At 32.1% G+C, this 18281-nt stretch overlaps 2 protein-coding genes and 1 long non-coding RNA gene across 3 annotated transcripts; 1 reads left to right on the top strand and 2 right to left on the bottom strand.

Annotated features, from left to right (window-relative positions):
* Positions 1–2098: 2098 nt before the first annotated feature.
* Positions 2099–4134, bottom strand: LOC123715646 (RNA exonuclease 4-like). Its single transcript, XM_045670846.1, has 2 exons — positions 3221–4134; positions 2099–2963 (listed from the first exon to the last, which is right to left on the bottom strand). Exons 1-2 carry the CDS (start codon positions 4019–4021, stop codon positions 2772–2774), a joined length of 993 nt encoding a protein of 330 aa, XP_045526802.1. The 5' UTR covers positions 4022–4134; the 3' UTR covers positions 2099–2771.
* A 472-nt stretch (positions 4135–4606) lies between these two features.
* LOC123715408 (UDP-N-acetylhexosamine pyrophosphorylase-like protein 1) lies at positions 4607–7600 on the top strand. The gene has a single exon (XM_045670400.1). The coding sequence runs from the start codon at positions 4844–4846 to the stop codon at positions 6299–6301; it is 1458 nt and encodes a 485-aa protein (XP_045526356.1). The 5' UTR covers positions 4607–4843; the 3' UTR covers positions 6302–7600.
* A 6150-nt stretch (positions 7601–13750) lies between these two features.
* LOC123715419 lies at positions 13751–14678 on the bottom strand. Its single transcript, XR_006754428.1, has 2 exons — positions 14478–14678; positions 13751–13920 (listed from the first exon to the last, which is right to left on the bottom strand). It is a non-coding gene; the product is annotated as an uncharacterized LOC123715419 (long non-coding RNA).
* Between the last annotated feature and the right edge of the window lie 3603 nt (positions 14679–18281).

The raw sequence follows: 18281 nt of genomic DNA, 5'->3' as shown, positions 1-18281 counted from the left end.
CACAGATCGAAGAAACCAGAAAGGAGGGAGATACAGTCCGCTTTTTATTTGTATTAAATTACAAAACTGAACGGAGTTCATTTTCAAGTTCAACATAGGTAGTTCATTGATCCCTTTACTAAAAAAACCAGTCGGACGGGAATCAATAACATCTGTGAAGGCGATTTGGACTGCCCCCTCAGAGTTAAATTTTTTCCCTTGCAAGAAGTTGTCCAAATTTCGAAAAAAATGGTAATCTGTCGGAGCAAGGTCCGGGGAGTACGGAGGATGTCTTTGACATTCCAATTGAAGCTCTTCTAATTTGGTAGCCATCTGTTGTGCAGTGTGTGGTCTAGCGTTGTCGTGAAGTAGCAGTGGCGTGGAGCGATTGACCAGCCTAGGTTGTTTAGCCGCTAGCTTTTCCATCATGGTTTGCAATTGCTGACAATAGACATCAGCCGTAATAGTCTGGCCAGATTTGAGAAAACTACAATGAACAATACCGGCACTAGTCCACCAAACGCTTACAAGTAACTTTTTTGGGGTTAATTTTCGCTTGGGGCAGGATTTGGCTGGCTGGCCAGGATCCAACCATTACGCTGAGCGCTTCCGATTATCGTAAAGAATCCATTTTTCATCACAGGTAATGATTCGGTTTAAAATACCTTAATTATTGTGCCCGTTCAGTAATGAAACGCAGCAGTCGACGCACGTTTGCCGGTTTGCTTCAGTCAATTCGTGAGGTACCCACCTTTCAAGCTTTTTAATCTACCTAATTCGCTTCAAGTGAATTAAAACAGTTTTATCACTAACACCGCAGCCTGCAGCTAACTCGGACGTGGTTTGCGATGGATCCGCTTCCACAATAGCCTTCAATACTTCATTATCAACTTGGGTCTCAGGCCGTCCACGGGGCTTGTTCTGCAGGTCGAAATTTCCAGAACGAAAACGTTGGAACCAAAAACGAACTGTGTTTTCTTTTGCAACATGACCGCCATACACATCATTCACCCTTCGAATCGTTTCCGCAGCACTAGTGCCACGGCGGAACTCGTACTCGTAAATAATGCGATACTTTAAGTTTTCCATTTTGTAAAATGAGTGACGCAAACAGAAAAAAAACAGAAGAAAAATCAAATGAATGACGGTCATCGAAGCACAAATACATGAGTAAATAGCTGTACAAATTTGAATTTGGAATTCCTTACCAAAGAGAACATCGAAAAAAACTTCCTTAAAACATTGCGTTGAAGACACAAACTTGTCTTCTTACTTCTTCGGGTTAAATTGGGCCATTGGAGGCGAGCCATGGCTATCGCCAAATCTGGCAATGTGCTCTGACTTTGCCTTAGCGATTTCCTGTTTCTTTTCACTACTCCTCCCTTCCCGCCCTTTTGGGAGATGTAATAAATAATAAACTGTTAGAAAATTAAAATTTATTATCTAAAGTTGACAATTCCTAGTAGAACTTATATTTTCTTAGAATATTCTAGTTATTGATTCCTATTACGACGTAATTTCGCCAGACTTTTGCGCTCGTATAAACACTGGCCAGGGGGCTTAATCAGATACTATCTCGTTATAACTGTCGAAGGAAAGTAAAATAATAACATATAATGTGTATTTTAGCTGTTATAAATTCGAATTTATTATCAACGGATTATATAATGGAAATTATGATTCATTAATACCAACGCGGCAATAGTGTTTTAATGTTGTAGCGACATCTACAAGCAGGAGCTAGAATCTTTATGATGACGTCATAGCCTGGATTAGATAACTTTAGACAATGGGGCCTTTTACTATTAGGACTAGTCGAGGTCTAGAATCAGCATCCTCCTTGCTTCACAATATCAACATTACAATATACTCTATTCAAAAAATGTATCCCTCAACTTGATAACAAATTCGATTTTAAATCCGCACAAACTTTTTTAAATCATTATATTTGTATCAAATCTCCGCAACAGAAACACTTTGAATATAACAAAGGTCCATCTTAAACCGTGATAATTGTGGGAAATGAACCTGATAATTGACATATGAAAGATTGTCAGTGTCAAAAGTCCAACAACGTAACAATCAAATACTAGAATAATGTGAAATGAAAAACAAAAAATTATATTTATATAGAAATTTAATCAAATGGCTTTCAAACATTTTTTGCCTCGAAATAAAAGTCACACATCAACTATAACAAACAATGATAGACAAAAAGAAATATTGTTACCAAACATACCTAGGAGGAGATAGATCCTTTTTAGTGTCAGATATTTAAAAAAGGATTGTATATATCACAAAGTGTAGAGAACGGTGGAAAGGGGTAAACTGTAGTGAAAATATACTATATGGAAGATATATATATAAGATCACAGAGTTTCTGAATATAAAGGCTATATTATTATTATATAACAAGTCCTTTTCAATTTTTATCAATGCTTTATACTTTTGCTTAAAAGAAATTTGTTATTGAATTGCAATATAATCTACTTTTTTATTTGCTTTTCTTTCTTGTTCAGCAAAGTTTTAAATAGGAAAGAATTAACATATATAACATAGGTAATTCATGTCAAATAAAGAAAATTAAAATTTGAACATTTCTATTAGTTGATATAGAAAATGGACTAAGGGGCAAAAATAGACTTATATAATTCAAAATACATATGAGTATTTTTTGTAAATATATGTTCTTTTTGGAGGATTACAAAGAACTTTTAAGAACTCATTTTTATGTAACTAAAGTAAATTAATAAATTCTCAGTCCATTTAGTATACTATATCATTAATAAATGTTATGTCTCTACAAATTTACGACTATATCCCCTTTTTTCACTTAATGCTTGCTCCCAGGTTTTGCCAACTGTGCAGTAGAGCTGCATTGTAGCTCGGGCATCCTCAACAGAACTATGTTCCCCATGTTGAATGTCTATACCTAGTATTTCTTTCGCTAGACGTTTGAGGGATGGTGTGCTGCCTTTAGTGATCTGAAATATGACAATTGTCTAATAAAGATTTGATCTAAAATAGTATTTGGAATATAGTTAAAAAACTAGTATTTGGAATATAGTTAAAAAACTGTCTTTCAATGGTTTATGACTTTTCTGTTCAGACAGTCTTATTTTATCATGTCCCTGAAGTCTTCACCATGCAATTCATTTTGCTTGCTTGAAACCAATAATCATTAGTAATAAATTAAATTAATTAATGAGTCTAATTAGTTAATATTAATTAATTGCATTACCTTTCTAAATGGTTTATATTTTGATGTGTCTCTTATACATTTCTTAGGATGTGATAAGAATAGCACACTTAAATCAGTCTTGAGTGAATGACCTACTACAATGCGTCCTTTTAATATCTCAGAAACTTCTTTCTGTACTATTATAAAGTCTTCACCATTTAATAAATCCTCTTTTCTAACTCCACTTATACTAGTTCTATAGTCTACAACTTCTTCTCGCGGTTTAACAAACTTGTCGTAAATACAGTCACCGAATTTATTAACTAAAGACACTCTAGCTATCATATGGTCATCTCCATTGTAACCTATTCCAACCATCTCACAATCCATTGCTATAAACTTAGTCAGTTTATTTTTTTTATCTTTCCTAGTTTCCTCTTTAACATTATCTACTGCATCAATGTCCAATTCTGTTAATTTATTATTCAATTTTAAAGTTTTCAGGTTTTTTGCAACATTGTTTTGTTCAATAATTTTCTTCTTTCTGTTGCGACGAAATGTGCCTTTAAACGATTCTTTTTTATCCGTATCTTCTTCCTTTTCACTTTTTGTGTCCATTAATGTTGTTAAATGCATAAGTTTTTGCCAATTTGCATCAATAACACCTCTTTTAACAATTGTTTGGTTAGGTTTCCCTATTGGGTTCCTATTATGTTTCTTATTATTTTCGACCATGTTTACATTGAAAACTTGATGAATAAGTTTACTATAGATATAATAAGCAAACACGAAAACAGTTTTCACCACAAAATCGATAATAAATAGCAACCGTATAAGTAAGTCGTTAAAAAAAATTAACATTTATATTTTATATATATTTTAGCAACTCTTAAATCCACAATCCACATGGCTTCTATACTCTTGTCGTCTATGGTTTATGAGTATGACAAATACTAACAGGTATAAAATATGCCATATCTATATATTTCGTTAACATTTAATATTTAATGTTATGTTTTCATTTTATCATATATTTTTTAATTCAATTTAGTTTACTAAAGTCATGTATTAATTTTTGTAACATGTAACACGTAATAATCAAAAAAGTATAGAAGTTTCGTTTAAAAATATTAGATGAAAGGAATGTGAAATATTTAAATTATTATTTACACTGATTTGGGCTATACAAAATTATTATAGTGACTTTATAATATTTTTTAATATATACTTATACTCGCTTTTGCCTTTCCCATTAGGGATAAAAAATAATATCATCATCATCTAACATTAAGATTATTAATTCGTGTTGAAAGTGACATATGTGACAAAACATCAATTGTCAATGTTACAAAAACAATATTTATTGTTTTTATTTTGATTTACAATTTACATTGATCATTGATGTTTTGCGTTAGAAATGAAGTTATTATTACCTTTTAAAAGCCGCAATGTATATGACTATATATAAAATTACAATTTTATATTAGGTGATCTATTACACAAGAATGTAAATAAACAAAATTGTCTCTAAATGTCAAAAGTCGGCCGACGGCGACGTGTTTTTGTGGTGGGGAATATTAACGTGAAAATGTATGAAGGTGATGTGGAACGCAATCAGTATACACTTTCTAATCGTGGCGATCGGTCTCGATAAGATATAGTTCTTTTGCCGCGCATCAAAAAATGTCGTTCGAAAATCTTAAGAATTATGTGAGTGCCCATGGTCAAGAACACCTTATCAAGTATTGGCCGGAACTTAGTGATAATGAGCGAGAACAGTTGGCGGCAGAGATCCGGAAGTTAGATCTGGCGGAAATTAATGAAACTTTCCACAGAGCGAACGAAACACCAAAAGTTATATCGGAAAAATTAGATGACGAATTAAAACCCATTCCTCAAACTCACTATGAAGCTGTTCCCAGCTTAACTGAGGAAAAAATTACGGAGTATGAAAATATAGGCTTACAAGAGATATCTGAGGGAAAAGTCGGTGTATTGCTTCTCGCAGGCGGGCAAGCTACAAGACTTGGGTTTGGACATCCTAAAGGCATGTATGATGTTGGTTTACCATCACATAAAACCCTGTTTCAAATTCAAGCAGAAAGAATTCTTCGAGTGCAGCAAATGGCGGAAGAAAAAACGGGCAAATTTGGTAATATTACTTGGTATATTATGACTTCTGAGCACACAAAAGCACCTACAGCAAAATACTTCAAAGATCATTCCTTCTTTGGCTTAAACGAAGGAAATATAGTATACTTTGAGCAGGGTACACTTCCATGTTTTGATTTTGATGGAAAAATTCTACTTGATGAAAAACATCATATTGCTTCTGCTCCAGATGGTAATGGAGGCCTTTACCGTGCATTGAAAAGTCAAGGCATTCTAGAAGATATCAAAAAGCGTGGTATCCAGCACCTACATGGTCACTCTGTAGACAACATTCTAATAAAAGTGGCAGATCCAGTATTTATTGGATATTGTAAGAGCAAAAATGCTGATTGTGCTGCAAAAGTTGTTCAGAAATCTTCACCAAGTGAAGCAGTTGGTGTGGTATGTAGAGTGAATGGACATTATAAAGTGGTGGAATACTCTGAATTGACAGATGAAGCTGCAAACAGACGAAACCAGGATGGACGTCTTACATTCTCTGCTGGAAATATATGCAACCATTACTTCTCAGCTGATTTTCTTCTAAAAATATCAGACTTTGAACGGAAACTAAAGCTCCATGTTGCAAAAAAGAAAATACCATATGTTAATGAGGGAATTAAAATAAAACCAACTGAACCAAATGGTATTAAAATGGAGAAGTTCATATTTGATGTGTTTGAATTTGCTGAGAATTTCATCTGCTTAGAAGTGGCTAGAGATGTTGAATTTTCAGCTTTGAAAAATGCAGATTCAGCAAAGAAAGACTGCCCATCAACTGCTCGGGAAGACTTATTGACGCTTCACAGGAAATATATCAGGGAAGCAGGTGGTATTATAACTGATGATATTGATGTTGAAATTTCTCCCCTGCTTTCCTATGGAGGAGAAAATTTGAGGGAGTTTGTTGAAAATGAAATGTTCACAATTTCACCATTCCATTTAAGCGGTATTTATGAAAGTAATGGTTATCAAAATGGTAATCATTAATCAGATCATAATCTGATAAATATCATTCATTATACACCCTAGAATTAATGATATAAAAACTCCTTTGAATTTATATGGAAAGAACAGAATATCACAAAATTTAAAAGTCCTATTTAAAAAACTGTTTAACATTAATTTAAATTAATATCAGTCTGATATGATACTGTATGACTGATTTACGAAATAATTTTTTTTTTTTGTAAATGAAAGGCCTTCAAAAATGTAAATATTAGGTCAGAAAAGCTTGCCTTAGCATTTAGTAAACAAATTTTAGGCTGTAAAACTAATTGCATACTGCCATTAAGACTTAAACATTTCGAAAATGTCAATGTTATTTACTAACAAGCAATGTTTCCTATAAATAATGACCTAACATTTATGCATCTACTAGTCGTAGAAATTACGATTGGTTAAGACTAGCCAAGATCCTTAGTTCATTCTATGTATATTATACCCAAACATTATTTTTTCTGTACCGTTCTATTCATGTTCTTTACAATTTTTATAGTATTTATAATTTATATCTTTAGCTGAATCACACGAGAAGTATATACTAGACAGTTCATACGGAAACTATTCTTCGGGATTCTTTTAAATTCAATTCAATCCAACGATATTAAAGAAGTTATAGTAAAAATACGTATACATATGACACACATGAAGCAAAAATACTATGTTTAACATAGGTTATATATTTTTTTCTATCCTATTAACTTTCTTCAAAATTTCTAGTCAACGGTCATAATCACAATGAAATTACAATGTACATATGTAATATACGTTTTTAGTATTTATAGAAACGCTAGTAATTTGAATGAATATTAGGTTTTATATACCGGGAGTGGTATTACCATAACGAATTTAATTGTTGGTTGCCGAAAACAAAAAAAAATGTCATTATGTAGCTTTCCACTAATCAAGAATATAAACGGAAATAGTTTCGTAGAAAAAAATAAACTCGCAAATTCAATATGTTATCTATTTCCGAAGAGAAAAGTTGCTAAATTCCTTTTTTTTAAAATTGACAATCGGAAATTGAATTGGCCATGCGCTTGTTTTTTTTTGCAGTTTTAATTCGGAAATAAAACCTCCCGGTGACTTAGACAATCTAGCGAAAGTAAATTGAACTATTTTAATCTAAGTTATGTATACAAACTTCCAGCAAAATGTATTATAATGTCTTTCATTAAAATCTTTATGCTTGACGCAATTGCTACCCATTAATAGATGTTTATATTTTATATAATTGTTATAGTTGTTTATGTAAATAGATTAAAAATTGTTTAAGCCCTTTGCCTCGAAAGGCTTTTAATTTGAAAATTCCATGTACTTAATTTTTAGAATTATACGTTATTAAATTGTTAGATATTTATGTATATAATACTTATATGAAGAAATATGCAATAAATTAATTATACTGAAAATTATTGTTTCTTAATCGACCAATTTCTTAATGAGCCGTTCTTAGAATCGTTCATTATATCTCTATTTATTTTTATTACATATATCTAATTTCATACGTCTTCGAAACTAAAAGCCCAATTAGTTAAAGACGAGTGAAATTGTGAAAGAATGTGTAGGTTGTTCTTGTATCTATGGTTGGTTATGTCATAAATAAATGTATTATTATTTGTTAAAATCTAAATAAATCTAATTGATTTTTTTAAAGAAAATCTAATTGAAACAAATTGCACTTACACAATTAAAGATAATCGAAGAAAGAAATATTATTTTATAGGCTAGATCGTAATATTAAATGTCTTTGGGCAGAGACAATTTATAAAAAAAACAATTCGCGCCGATTTATTTATTTACAAAAAAAAACATTTTTTTATATTGAATATTCAGATAACAATGTCGAACTTTATAGCAGCAATTTAAACAATAAAGGGATTTTAGTAGCGCAGCGACCTCCAACCCCTCGAAGGTGAGGTCTTTGGAGAGAAATGTCGCTATACAGTCAGTTCTGAAATCAAGGGCGTAGAACAGATGAAATGCCCATACCAGAAACGCCGCTCTTTTTTTAACATGATTCCGTCAGTTTTGTTTACGTGACTTGATTAACATGACTCCATTTAAAACAAAATTAATATCTTTATGATTTTATATGAGTTGTAATATTTATTAATACATTTATTTTCTTGTTTTCTATTTTTATAGTTAGTTGAGTACGATATTTTTATGCCATTTTACGTTGAATATATTTTTTTAAAATTCTAGGTCTATTAGGTTTAATTATAGTTCCACAGATACACTTATTAAATCGAGATTTTTGACTTGCACATGATATACACCTTGTTCGTGTTTTACACCTTGTTCGTGTTTTACTTTTCCCCTCAAAAACGGTCGCTGTCATGTTACAAAACTAGACGGGCAATATTTTGTAACCTGTTATAATCGAAAAGTGAATGCCATGTTTTAACCTTGACAAGGTAATTAATTTGTTTATGTCTTCGTAGCTCAGTGGATTAATAAGGAACGGGTTCGTAGCCTCGCATAACATTAAAAAGTTTTAACGGATGTAAATACAACAGCCGTAAACACTAAATATGTAATGAAATAAATTCTCATTCATTTCCTTTTAAATTTGATACTTTTTATGCTGGCACTTACATAGGAAAACAAAATGTAATGTGTGTTGGTAAGCGGTAAGTGATCAGGCTGAGTCCGCTATCTTACCGGGACGCCATGGCGACGTCGACGGCTGTTAACTTACAACGTTGCCAATTTGGAAGAACTGAAGCCTCAAAAACCTTTCTTAAACTTTCTTCTTTTCTTTTCTTTCCTTTCGCCTTCGCCAAGTGAGTTAACCACCATAGATTTCAATACAATTTTTTTGGATACGTAGCCAGCGATGTCGCCATCGCATCCCGGTGAATTAGCGGCCTAAATTAGGTCGACACTCGACAATTGCTGCGCCAGAAGTGCAAAGCCGTTTCAGAGCTCCATTTAGAAAACTGGTTAATTGCCTAGAAGCTATTTAAGTATTTCCATGCGAGATACGTGTTACGACTTACTGGATTCACATTAAGCATTTTTTTTTAATATTCAAATTACAATAGTGTTGTATTTGACTGGTATGTGGTAGAACGAGTTGCCTCATGGGCGCCTCACCGTGTCGGTTGTGACATACAACTGGCGGAAGAGATAACTTTAATAATATATAATATAATTTAATATTAAATTTGGCCTGTATATTCATATATAAAATAAGAATATGAAAAAAACAGAAAATAGAAGATATACAAAAGTTATAGATGTCTTATATTATGCCCTTAAACAGAAGTGGCAATGGGTTGGGCATACAGAAAGATCCAAAAGCTGGACTATAAAGACTAAGTTATGGAAAGGACCGAGGGGAACAAAGTGTAAAGCCTGTTAAAGCTGTATAGAGGATATAGAAGCGTTAGGAAGCGTTAGGAAGCGTTAGGAAGCGAAGGGAGATAGAAAGCCAGGGATAGAGAAATTTGAAAAAGCTAGAGGAGGCCTGTATCCGTTAAGGGGTTCCAATCAATGGTACTGAAGGAAGAATATACAATAACAAATCTAAAATGTGTAATGTCAACAGTAGCAAATATTGGAAATAAATTGGCTTTATTATTATTATTACTTATAGTCATTAAAATAAGTCAATGCGATTTTTCAGCGACATATTTTAATTGTTACCCTAAATTGGTGGTATTTTGTTTTTTTTACTTCTGAAACCTACACAGATCTGCCTGATCGCGTGCGTAGGACGCACTGTCACGCATCTGTGGCCGAGAAGATAGGCAGCAGAAGAGTGTCAAATCTCCCCTTTGCTCAGCACAGATGACATTGTTTAGCTATTGAATATACATATAGTGGCGTAATAACAAGGACTTGGCACAGGATAATGAACCCATCATTGTTTCGATGGTTTCAAATGGGCTTCTAAGCTAGCATATTTCTAATTTAACTAGGTAAGTAGGCGGAATTCACGCCTGACCTACGCAGTTATGCAACGAAATATCTATTATTTTGACATTTTGCCTTTCACTTTCAAATTGCGGTAAGTTCAATGATTTATTCAAATTGGGTTCAGGCTTTGAGAATTATTATTTTTTATTTTAAATAAAGAATTTTTAAAATGAAATTAATTATGAACGTACAGTAATAATTACAACAATGATTACAACTTGATAAATAGAAGATTAAAACATATTACAACACAGCGAGGGAATGTTGCCAGCGTTAAAGTTACACTGCCACAGTGACCTAACTTTTTAAATTTGTTTTAATTTGATTTTTATTAATTTTTAATGCTTTTTATCATAACTATTTTGTTTAAAACAATTGTAAATAGTAGTAATAAAAGTTTGATATGTACCTTTATTGCCGGCATTTCCTCGCTGCATTAATTATTATTCGTTGAGCGAGGAAAGCACTAGTTCAGGGGCCACCGGTACCACCAGACGACAAATTACATCATTATTTAGCGGCTGTTCAGTTGAGCCACACGACCCATGAGTCTCTACTCCAAAGGGAACAAAAGTTGAAAGACTGTTATTTTTTTCCAGCTGCACCAGCTTTTTTACCACAAGTACAGTGAGATTTATATATAACGCACGCGTATTGTTATCTATTTTCATAATTAGTAGAATTATGAAAATAGAATAAGAAAGCGTTTTTCAATGCTATTTATTAGTTTCTAAATTTTATATAAAATGATATTCCTTTGTGTCCTTTAAGGCATGTAAGGAATTCAGATGACTCACACTTTCATTAAAGTCAACGTACTGAGGATATTATGTACTTACATTATGTATTCTAAGCACTTAGTTATAACGGAGCGTCGTACAAAGAGCAAGAAATTCGTATTATAATAATAGTGGGTTTTGTTGTTGTGTTTATTTTGTTTTTATAAAGATTTTTAGTAAAATATACCATTTAAAAATTAGTATAATAATAATAAGAGCAGAGACTTTCATCCTTGAGTTTGTGTAAACTGTATCCTGCTGTAAACTGTGGCTTGCCTTAGACTGAAAACGTTGACGGCGTAATTGAGAAATGATCATGAAACGCATACAGAAAACTGAAACCCACATCTAAACAGGTTGAAGCGCCTCTTAGTTATTTTTTTATAATATTAATAATAATAAAGGCTTATTTATTCCTTGACATTTACAATTTTAAAACGAAATATTTTTATTTTGTGTCAGTATAATTCGCGCAGTTTCGTGTTAAATTTCGTTAATCACAGCTAAGATTTGTATATTTTTTAATAATTTATAAAGCACGGGCTCACCCGTGCAATATTAATAGACATGTAGATCGGATCAATAAAATATATATAATAATGAGGCGTATGCCTTTGGATTCCTTAAATATTTAAATAACTGATAATAAATACATGATGTAAATGATATTGTCTCGGTTCCCAGTAGTCCGTAGTAGTAGTTAGTAGTAGTTTTATAAGGTTACGTTAAAGCCAAAAATTTGTACTGTAATTTGTACATTCTATGTGGTTAAAGAGAATGAGCGACCACATTTTTGCATGGTATACCATTGACCAGGGATGAAAATATGTAGAAATTATTTTAAGGTGTATTTTATAATTTTGACATTTGACATTCACTCACTTTAAAAGGTGATAAGGTGAATAAAATATTTTATTCTAAACTTGTTTTTGGTTTCAATTTAAATAAAACACCTCTCTCGTTGTATTTCCTGTATCATTTTAATACAATAGTAGTTGAACACGACTGCTGTGTATCTAAAAGGAGCAGTTATATAATAAATGTAATTTGTTTACTTCAAAAGGTAGGTCACCGGGATATGACAAAATACGCATGTTTCAACGGCTCATATTTCAGTCAATTAATGAACAATCTTCAAGATTGATTTATGTCATTTGTCATTTATCACTCTATCTAGTGGTGTAAATTTTATCTAAATCTATTGGCTAGTTTTTGAGTAAATGCCATTGATATAGATATAGACGCGGCACGTTTCCTAGGAAATTTATAATCTTTCGCAGGATTCTAAACGAGAGATAAATTGTATTATTTTACATCCACATTTCCAAATTTCCTAGGAAATTTATAAACATGCGGATTTTGTTATATTCTGGTTACATATAAATGTAATAATTTTGACATTAATTTTGTTTTTAAGTAGTTACATAAAACATTTCGTAATAATATTTTTACTGTCAAATTAAATAAAACCTCTGAATAATATATAAAAAGCTAATTATATATATCGATTTTTTTCCAATCTTAATATGAATTAGTAAAAAGAGGCAATTTTCTTATGAAAACGCAAAATAAATGATAACTCTACAGGGGTCGAGTTTAAGGACCTCCCGAACATCAATTTTTTGCAGCTGATGACCCCATATAATCCCTAGTTGCGTTTGATACACGACTATTTGGCCATCCTGTATAGCTAATAAAAATAATAAATCACTACAAGAACTATAAATGACGAGTTATGTAAATAATCTAACATCGATAAAATGTATTTCGTTTTTGGGATGCTACTATTGTGGACTCGTTTGCCGTCCCTTCGAACAAAACGCTGGGACGGCTGCAGAACAGCTGGAAAATAGGATTTATATATATATATGAGTTTCGTCCAACTTCAATTTTGTTCCCTTTGGAGTAGAGACTCTTTGGTCGTGGGGTTCAAGTGCAAAGGCACTCATTGAAGATTTAAGTTGACACCTCGTAGATGGTACCGGTGACTCCAGACGTGGTGTTTTCTTCGCTCAACGAATAATGGATATGGAATGGAATACAGCGTGGTAATGCTACCAGAGTTAAAGGCACATGCCACATGGGCCATACATTTAAAATTTGTTTCGATTTTCTTTTTAATAATTTTTATTAGTACTTTGTAGGTTAAAATAATTTTAAATACTTGATTGTATTTAGATTATATTATACCATGAAATATATATATTAGAATCTCTTTTTAGTAGAACATATTCAAAAGTTATTAACATTGAGTTATGAAGGTGATGCTTTAGTAAACGTATTCGTAAAAAAATAATCGAAATTATGTATACAATTTATAGATCTCTCGTAAATGTCATCGTCGCGTCTCATTTATAATGTCAAGGATTTTAAGCAATCGCAAAGTTCAAATATGCTCGTGGAAGCATGTACGCGTGTATAAACTATTTATGTTAAATAAATCGTTTGTATGTTTGTTCAAAGGCAAATCCGCCAGTGATATCGCAGATAAGTTAAACAAAGAATCGCAAAATATGTTAAGCCAAACCTCGAAGACGGCTGGAGTATGTTTTTAATTTATTCCTAGAACTCTGAGGATAACATATATATATATATATACACATATACATATATATATAAAAACTATAGAGATGCAAATCATAAATACCAGTTATCTGTCTCTATGGGATAACAAAATGTTCCAAGATATGTAGTTACTAAAATGGTACATTCAGATATTAAAATTCAATAATATATATAACTCTGTTTATTTCTGTCTGTGTGCCTTTTTCGAAGAATCTTCCTTTAAATTCATCCTGACAGGGTAACTAGGAACTTCTTTATTGAAATGAAACTTCTTTATCGGCGTTAGAAAAAAAATTACCGTCCCATTTTTCGGTTACGCGCCTTTTTTTCTTGTCCCTACCACGAAAGATTCGAAGCCATTAATACCAAATATATATAATAACGATAACAATGATAGCAATAATTCTAAGTATTACAATTAAATTCTGTAATAATCTTAGTAGTACTAAGGTAAAATGAAATAATTGTATTATTTGTATTCATGTCTATGACAATAAAAGCCTTTTGGTAAACTTTACCTAATTAAACTTTATTTAACCAATTTCTGTAAAGTTGCATATACTAGATCATTTTTCTAAAAATACGGTCATAAAGAAGTTTCACGTCTTACGTGAGTACACTAGTACAAGCACACATTTTTTTATTTAATTAATAACATGAATAGAACCGGTGGCAAACCTAATGTTATTAATAAAAAAAAATGTGTGCATGTGCTAGTGTACTTGCGCGTGCGTTGTTGGTATTTTAAGAATTGGTACACTCTTTTCTTGAAGGACGCTTTGAATTGGTTCGAATATACTTCAGTGGGCAGAGGAGAAGCAAAAACCGCCTTATGAAACGCTTAGTCATGGAACGACGGACGTCGAGATGATATGAGTAATTTTGTTTTCTACCTGGATGTCCGATTCAAACAGCTTTTCGTTGAATACGGTCAAGTGGAAGACTGGTAATGGGGAGCTTCCGCCCAGAGGTGAGAACACTACTCCATGTGAGGCCGAATTTTCGCAGTTTATACTCTTAAAATAATATTTTGTAACATTCTGAAGTTATCTGTATGAATAAATATATGTTGACTTTGACATAAATGCGTTATAACATTCATAATTAAATAGCAATCTGTCTTATTAGGTTTGATACCTTTTTTGATTTTTTATTATCTATGGTTTTATTTTACAGGAAACATTGAGTTTTATTTTTTTACCACAAATATTATAGATTTTTGTAAAATATTTCCAATCGATTATTTAAACAGTTTGTCGATTGTTATTTATCTATTACGCAATTACGACACATACAATTTGTTAAATTTAGCTGATAACAAATCTTATCGCGTCTTGTCTGTAAGTCACGGTCAAATTGTTTTTGGCATATAAACATAAAAAGAAAGATGTAAAATTTACGATGCGCTTTTTACTTTCATTTACACACGGGAATCAGGCTTATGTGTATGTTAAGTTGTATCCACCCATGGACACTGACAGAAAGCTCGCAAGTACGTTTCTGACAAAATCGTAGTGCCAAGATATCATGACCACATGAAAAAAATAATAATATATCCATTAATACTTCATCAATAGATTGTTTGTTTTAAATTTGTATTTCCATACACAGAATAAGTTAGAATTTAAAAAATCGATAAGTTTTTCAGTTATGAGAAGTCGGCAATTTTGTTTTTTGAATTAATTAATCGTGATAAATTCGTGGTACAGCTACCGGCAAACTTCTTGAGCATTAAACAAGGAAGTGGGGGAAAGTTTGTGCATCGTACACAGAGCGGAACACGAACGTCAACTGATTTACCAATCACGCGATCGACACGTCACTCTACCGCCACCGCGCACCATTCATAAAAGAGACGACATTAAACAGTTCGTTCGTTCGGACGTTCGTCAAACAGTTCAGTATCTGCTGAATTAACAGATGCACAATTCACAGTTACATAAGGCACAGTTGATAAAAAAACATTATACTATATTTATAAACGACTATATATTAGTAAGAGTACAACTCAGTGACTAGAAAATATGATAGACTTGACTCCCTTTCTTTCAAAATCCAAAACATTTATGACGTACGGGAGATATAGGTCACCATAGGTGAGATTTAGGCCTAAGAGTCTTTAAAATAATATTTAACATACCTTAAAGGTACATATAGAGCAATGTTGGCCTAGGCATTTTGGCTTCAGCGTGTAACTCTCATCGCCCTAAGATCGTAGGTTCGATCCTCAGCAATGCACCAATGGACTTACTGTCTATGTGCCCATGTAACATTCACTCGAATGGCGAAATAAAATATCGTGAGGAAACCGGCTTGCCTTAGACCCAAAAAGTCGACTACGTGTGTTAGGCGCAGGCGGCTGATCACCCACTTGCCTCTTACATTGACAGATCATGAAACGGATACAGAAATCTGAGGTCTAGCATAAAAAGTTTGTACTGTATATTTTCTTTTAAGTTACATTTTATTTGTTTAAACATGACCGGTATTTACCCCACTTATATCTTATCACGATTTTATTCTTTGATAATTTCGATATAAATGATAAAATTAATCGCTAAACAATCAAAGTGAAAGATATTGATATTTATAAATTATCGAAGTAATTAAATCAAGTGCATTAAACTAGATTTAGATGAGGACTTTGATTAAAACCGATTTAATTGATTTAGATGCAATGGAAATACGGTGTACTGAAAAGGGCGTAACAAAAACTGATAAAACTATTGCCATAATATAGCAATAGAAAAGAGCTAATAAAGCAATTATTATAGATAATATTTCATACATAATAAAATATTTTCAAAAAGGATATTAAGTTCAAAATGCTCTAGCCCCCACTAGGATTCCCCTCTTGTCTCTTCCTCTTGGCAAAAAATAATGATTTTATTTGACGTAATAATTTTAACATAACACTTACATTTTATAATTAAACCATTGTTGTATAGGCTAGAACTATTTAGACATCTGAAATAGAAAGCAAAACAATATTATTAGAATGAAAAACAAGTTTTGATCTGTTTAAGGCCTCAAGTTCTGTATCTGATTCTTAATAATTTGATAATTAATTATTTTTACTATTTTTTTTTCTACTATTATTATTATTACATTTTTTAGCGTCTGAGGCGCAAACTAATTGTTGAGGTCTGTGGTAGAAAGACCAGCGCTGTAGAAGACGTCTGTTCCACGTCAAAATGCTGAGCCAGGGCTAGTAAGTATCACAACACATTACACAGCTTAACTGTACATTATTCCAGAAAAAATATTTGTTATTTTTTTGATGTTTATTATTTTGTGTGTTAGGTTTATATTTAGTTAGCAATAAATTTTATGTTTATGTGTATTTGTTTTATTTAATACATCACAGTAAATCATCCTTTTGTGGTCTACGGTTTTTCACGCGTTTTTGCTTCTCTGTTTTGTTCGAGCGTGTGATAGAAGCGCACATAGACAGAATACCCAAGTTCGAACCTGCGACCAGGGATGAGAGTCGCGCGCTAAAGCCAAAAGGCCAACGCTGCCATAAAAGATGGCATGTAAATAAAACATATACTATACCTACATATGTTGAGAACGTCGTTGTATGGTAATGACAACTGAGGCAGCCATTTTTGTATCGAATCTATAATTTATGTATGATTTTTTTGTAGTCCTCAATTATCTATGATCTATACATTTTTGACATACGCGTCACATACATACATAGCGCTCTCTACTTTGAATATTGTCCTTAAATTCGGGAGTATGTTTATTTCAGATGTATTGTGATTAAAGCCACGGAAGCATGTTTGTAACAAAAGCGATACAAAATAGAACGGCAATTCCGCGTTGGTTAAGGTTATTTACTTTCAAACTGCAAGGCCGCCACAATACCTTTCCTTTACATAAATTATTGATTAAATCCTAGCCTACTACTACCTTATTCAAAAAATCAGCACATAATATAAGCACAACCATGCCTGGTATAATAATAATTGACAGACTCCAATTAACTTTTTAATTAAGTTCTCAATTCAAAACAACTCCCATTTTTGAAGGCTATTATTAGGTCAAGTTGGGACTCAGCACATTAAAAGATTGTCAAAATCCGTAAAAAATTTAGTGTTACTTTTTGGCTAAAAAAGTAAAATTATATTATTGAAGTGAAACTTCCTTATCGGCGTTGGAAAAAAATTACCGTCATATTTTTCGGTTACGCGCCATCTTTTTCCTGTCCCTACCACGATTGATTCGATGATATTCGAAGCCATTATAACAAATATATATATATATTGTTATCGTTATATATATATATATATAACGATAACAATGATAGTAATAACTCTATTAAAATTAATGAAATTCTGTAATAATCTTAGTAGTACTAAGGTAAAATGAAATAATTGTATTATTTGTATTCATGTCTATGGTAATAAAAGCCTTTTGTTAAGCTTTATCTAATTTAACTTTATTTAACCAATCTCTGTAAAGTTGCATATAGTAGATCATTTTTCTAAAAATAAGGTAATAAAGAAGTTTCACTTCTTACGTGTGTACACTAGTACACACACTCATTTTTTTACCAATAACAATTTTTAAAAAGACTGCCACAATATATTTTAGTTAACACTGTTCTTTTTTTGTATTCCTGATAATCCACCAAACTTACAAAAAAAACAAGTGTGTACCAAAACGGCACTGAGTAACGTGGGTAACAA

Source organism: Pieris brassicae, chromosome 10, assembly GCF_905147105.1.
Source record: "Pieris brassicae chromosome 10, ilPieBrab1.1, whole genome shotgun sequence".
NCBI classification, from domain to species: Eukaryota; Metazoa; Arthropoda; class Insecta; order Lepidoptera; family Pieridae; genus Pieris; species Pieris brassicae.
This window is presented reverse-complemented; position numbering and strand designations above follow the sequence as displayed.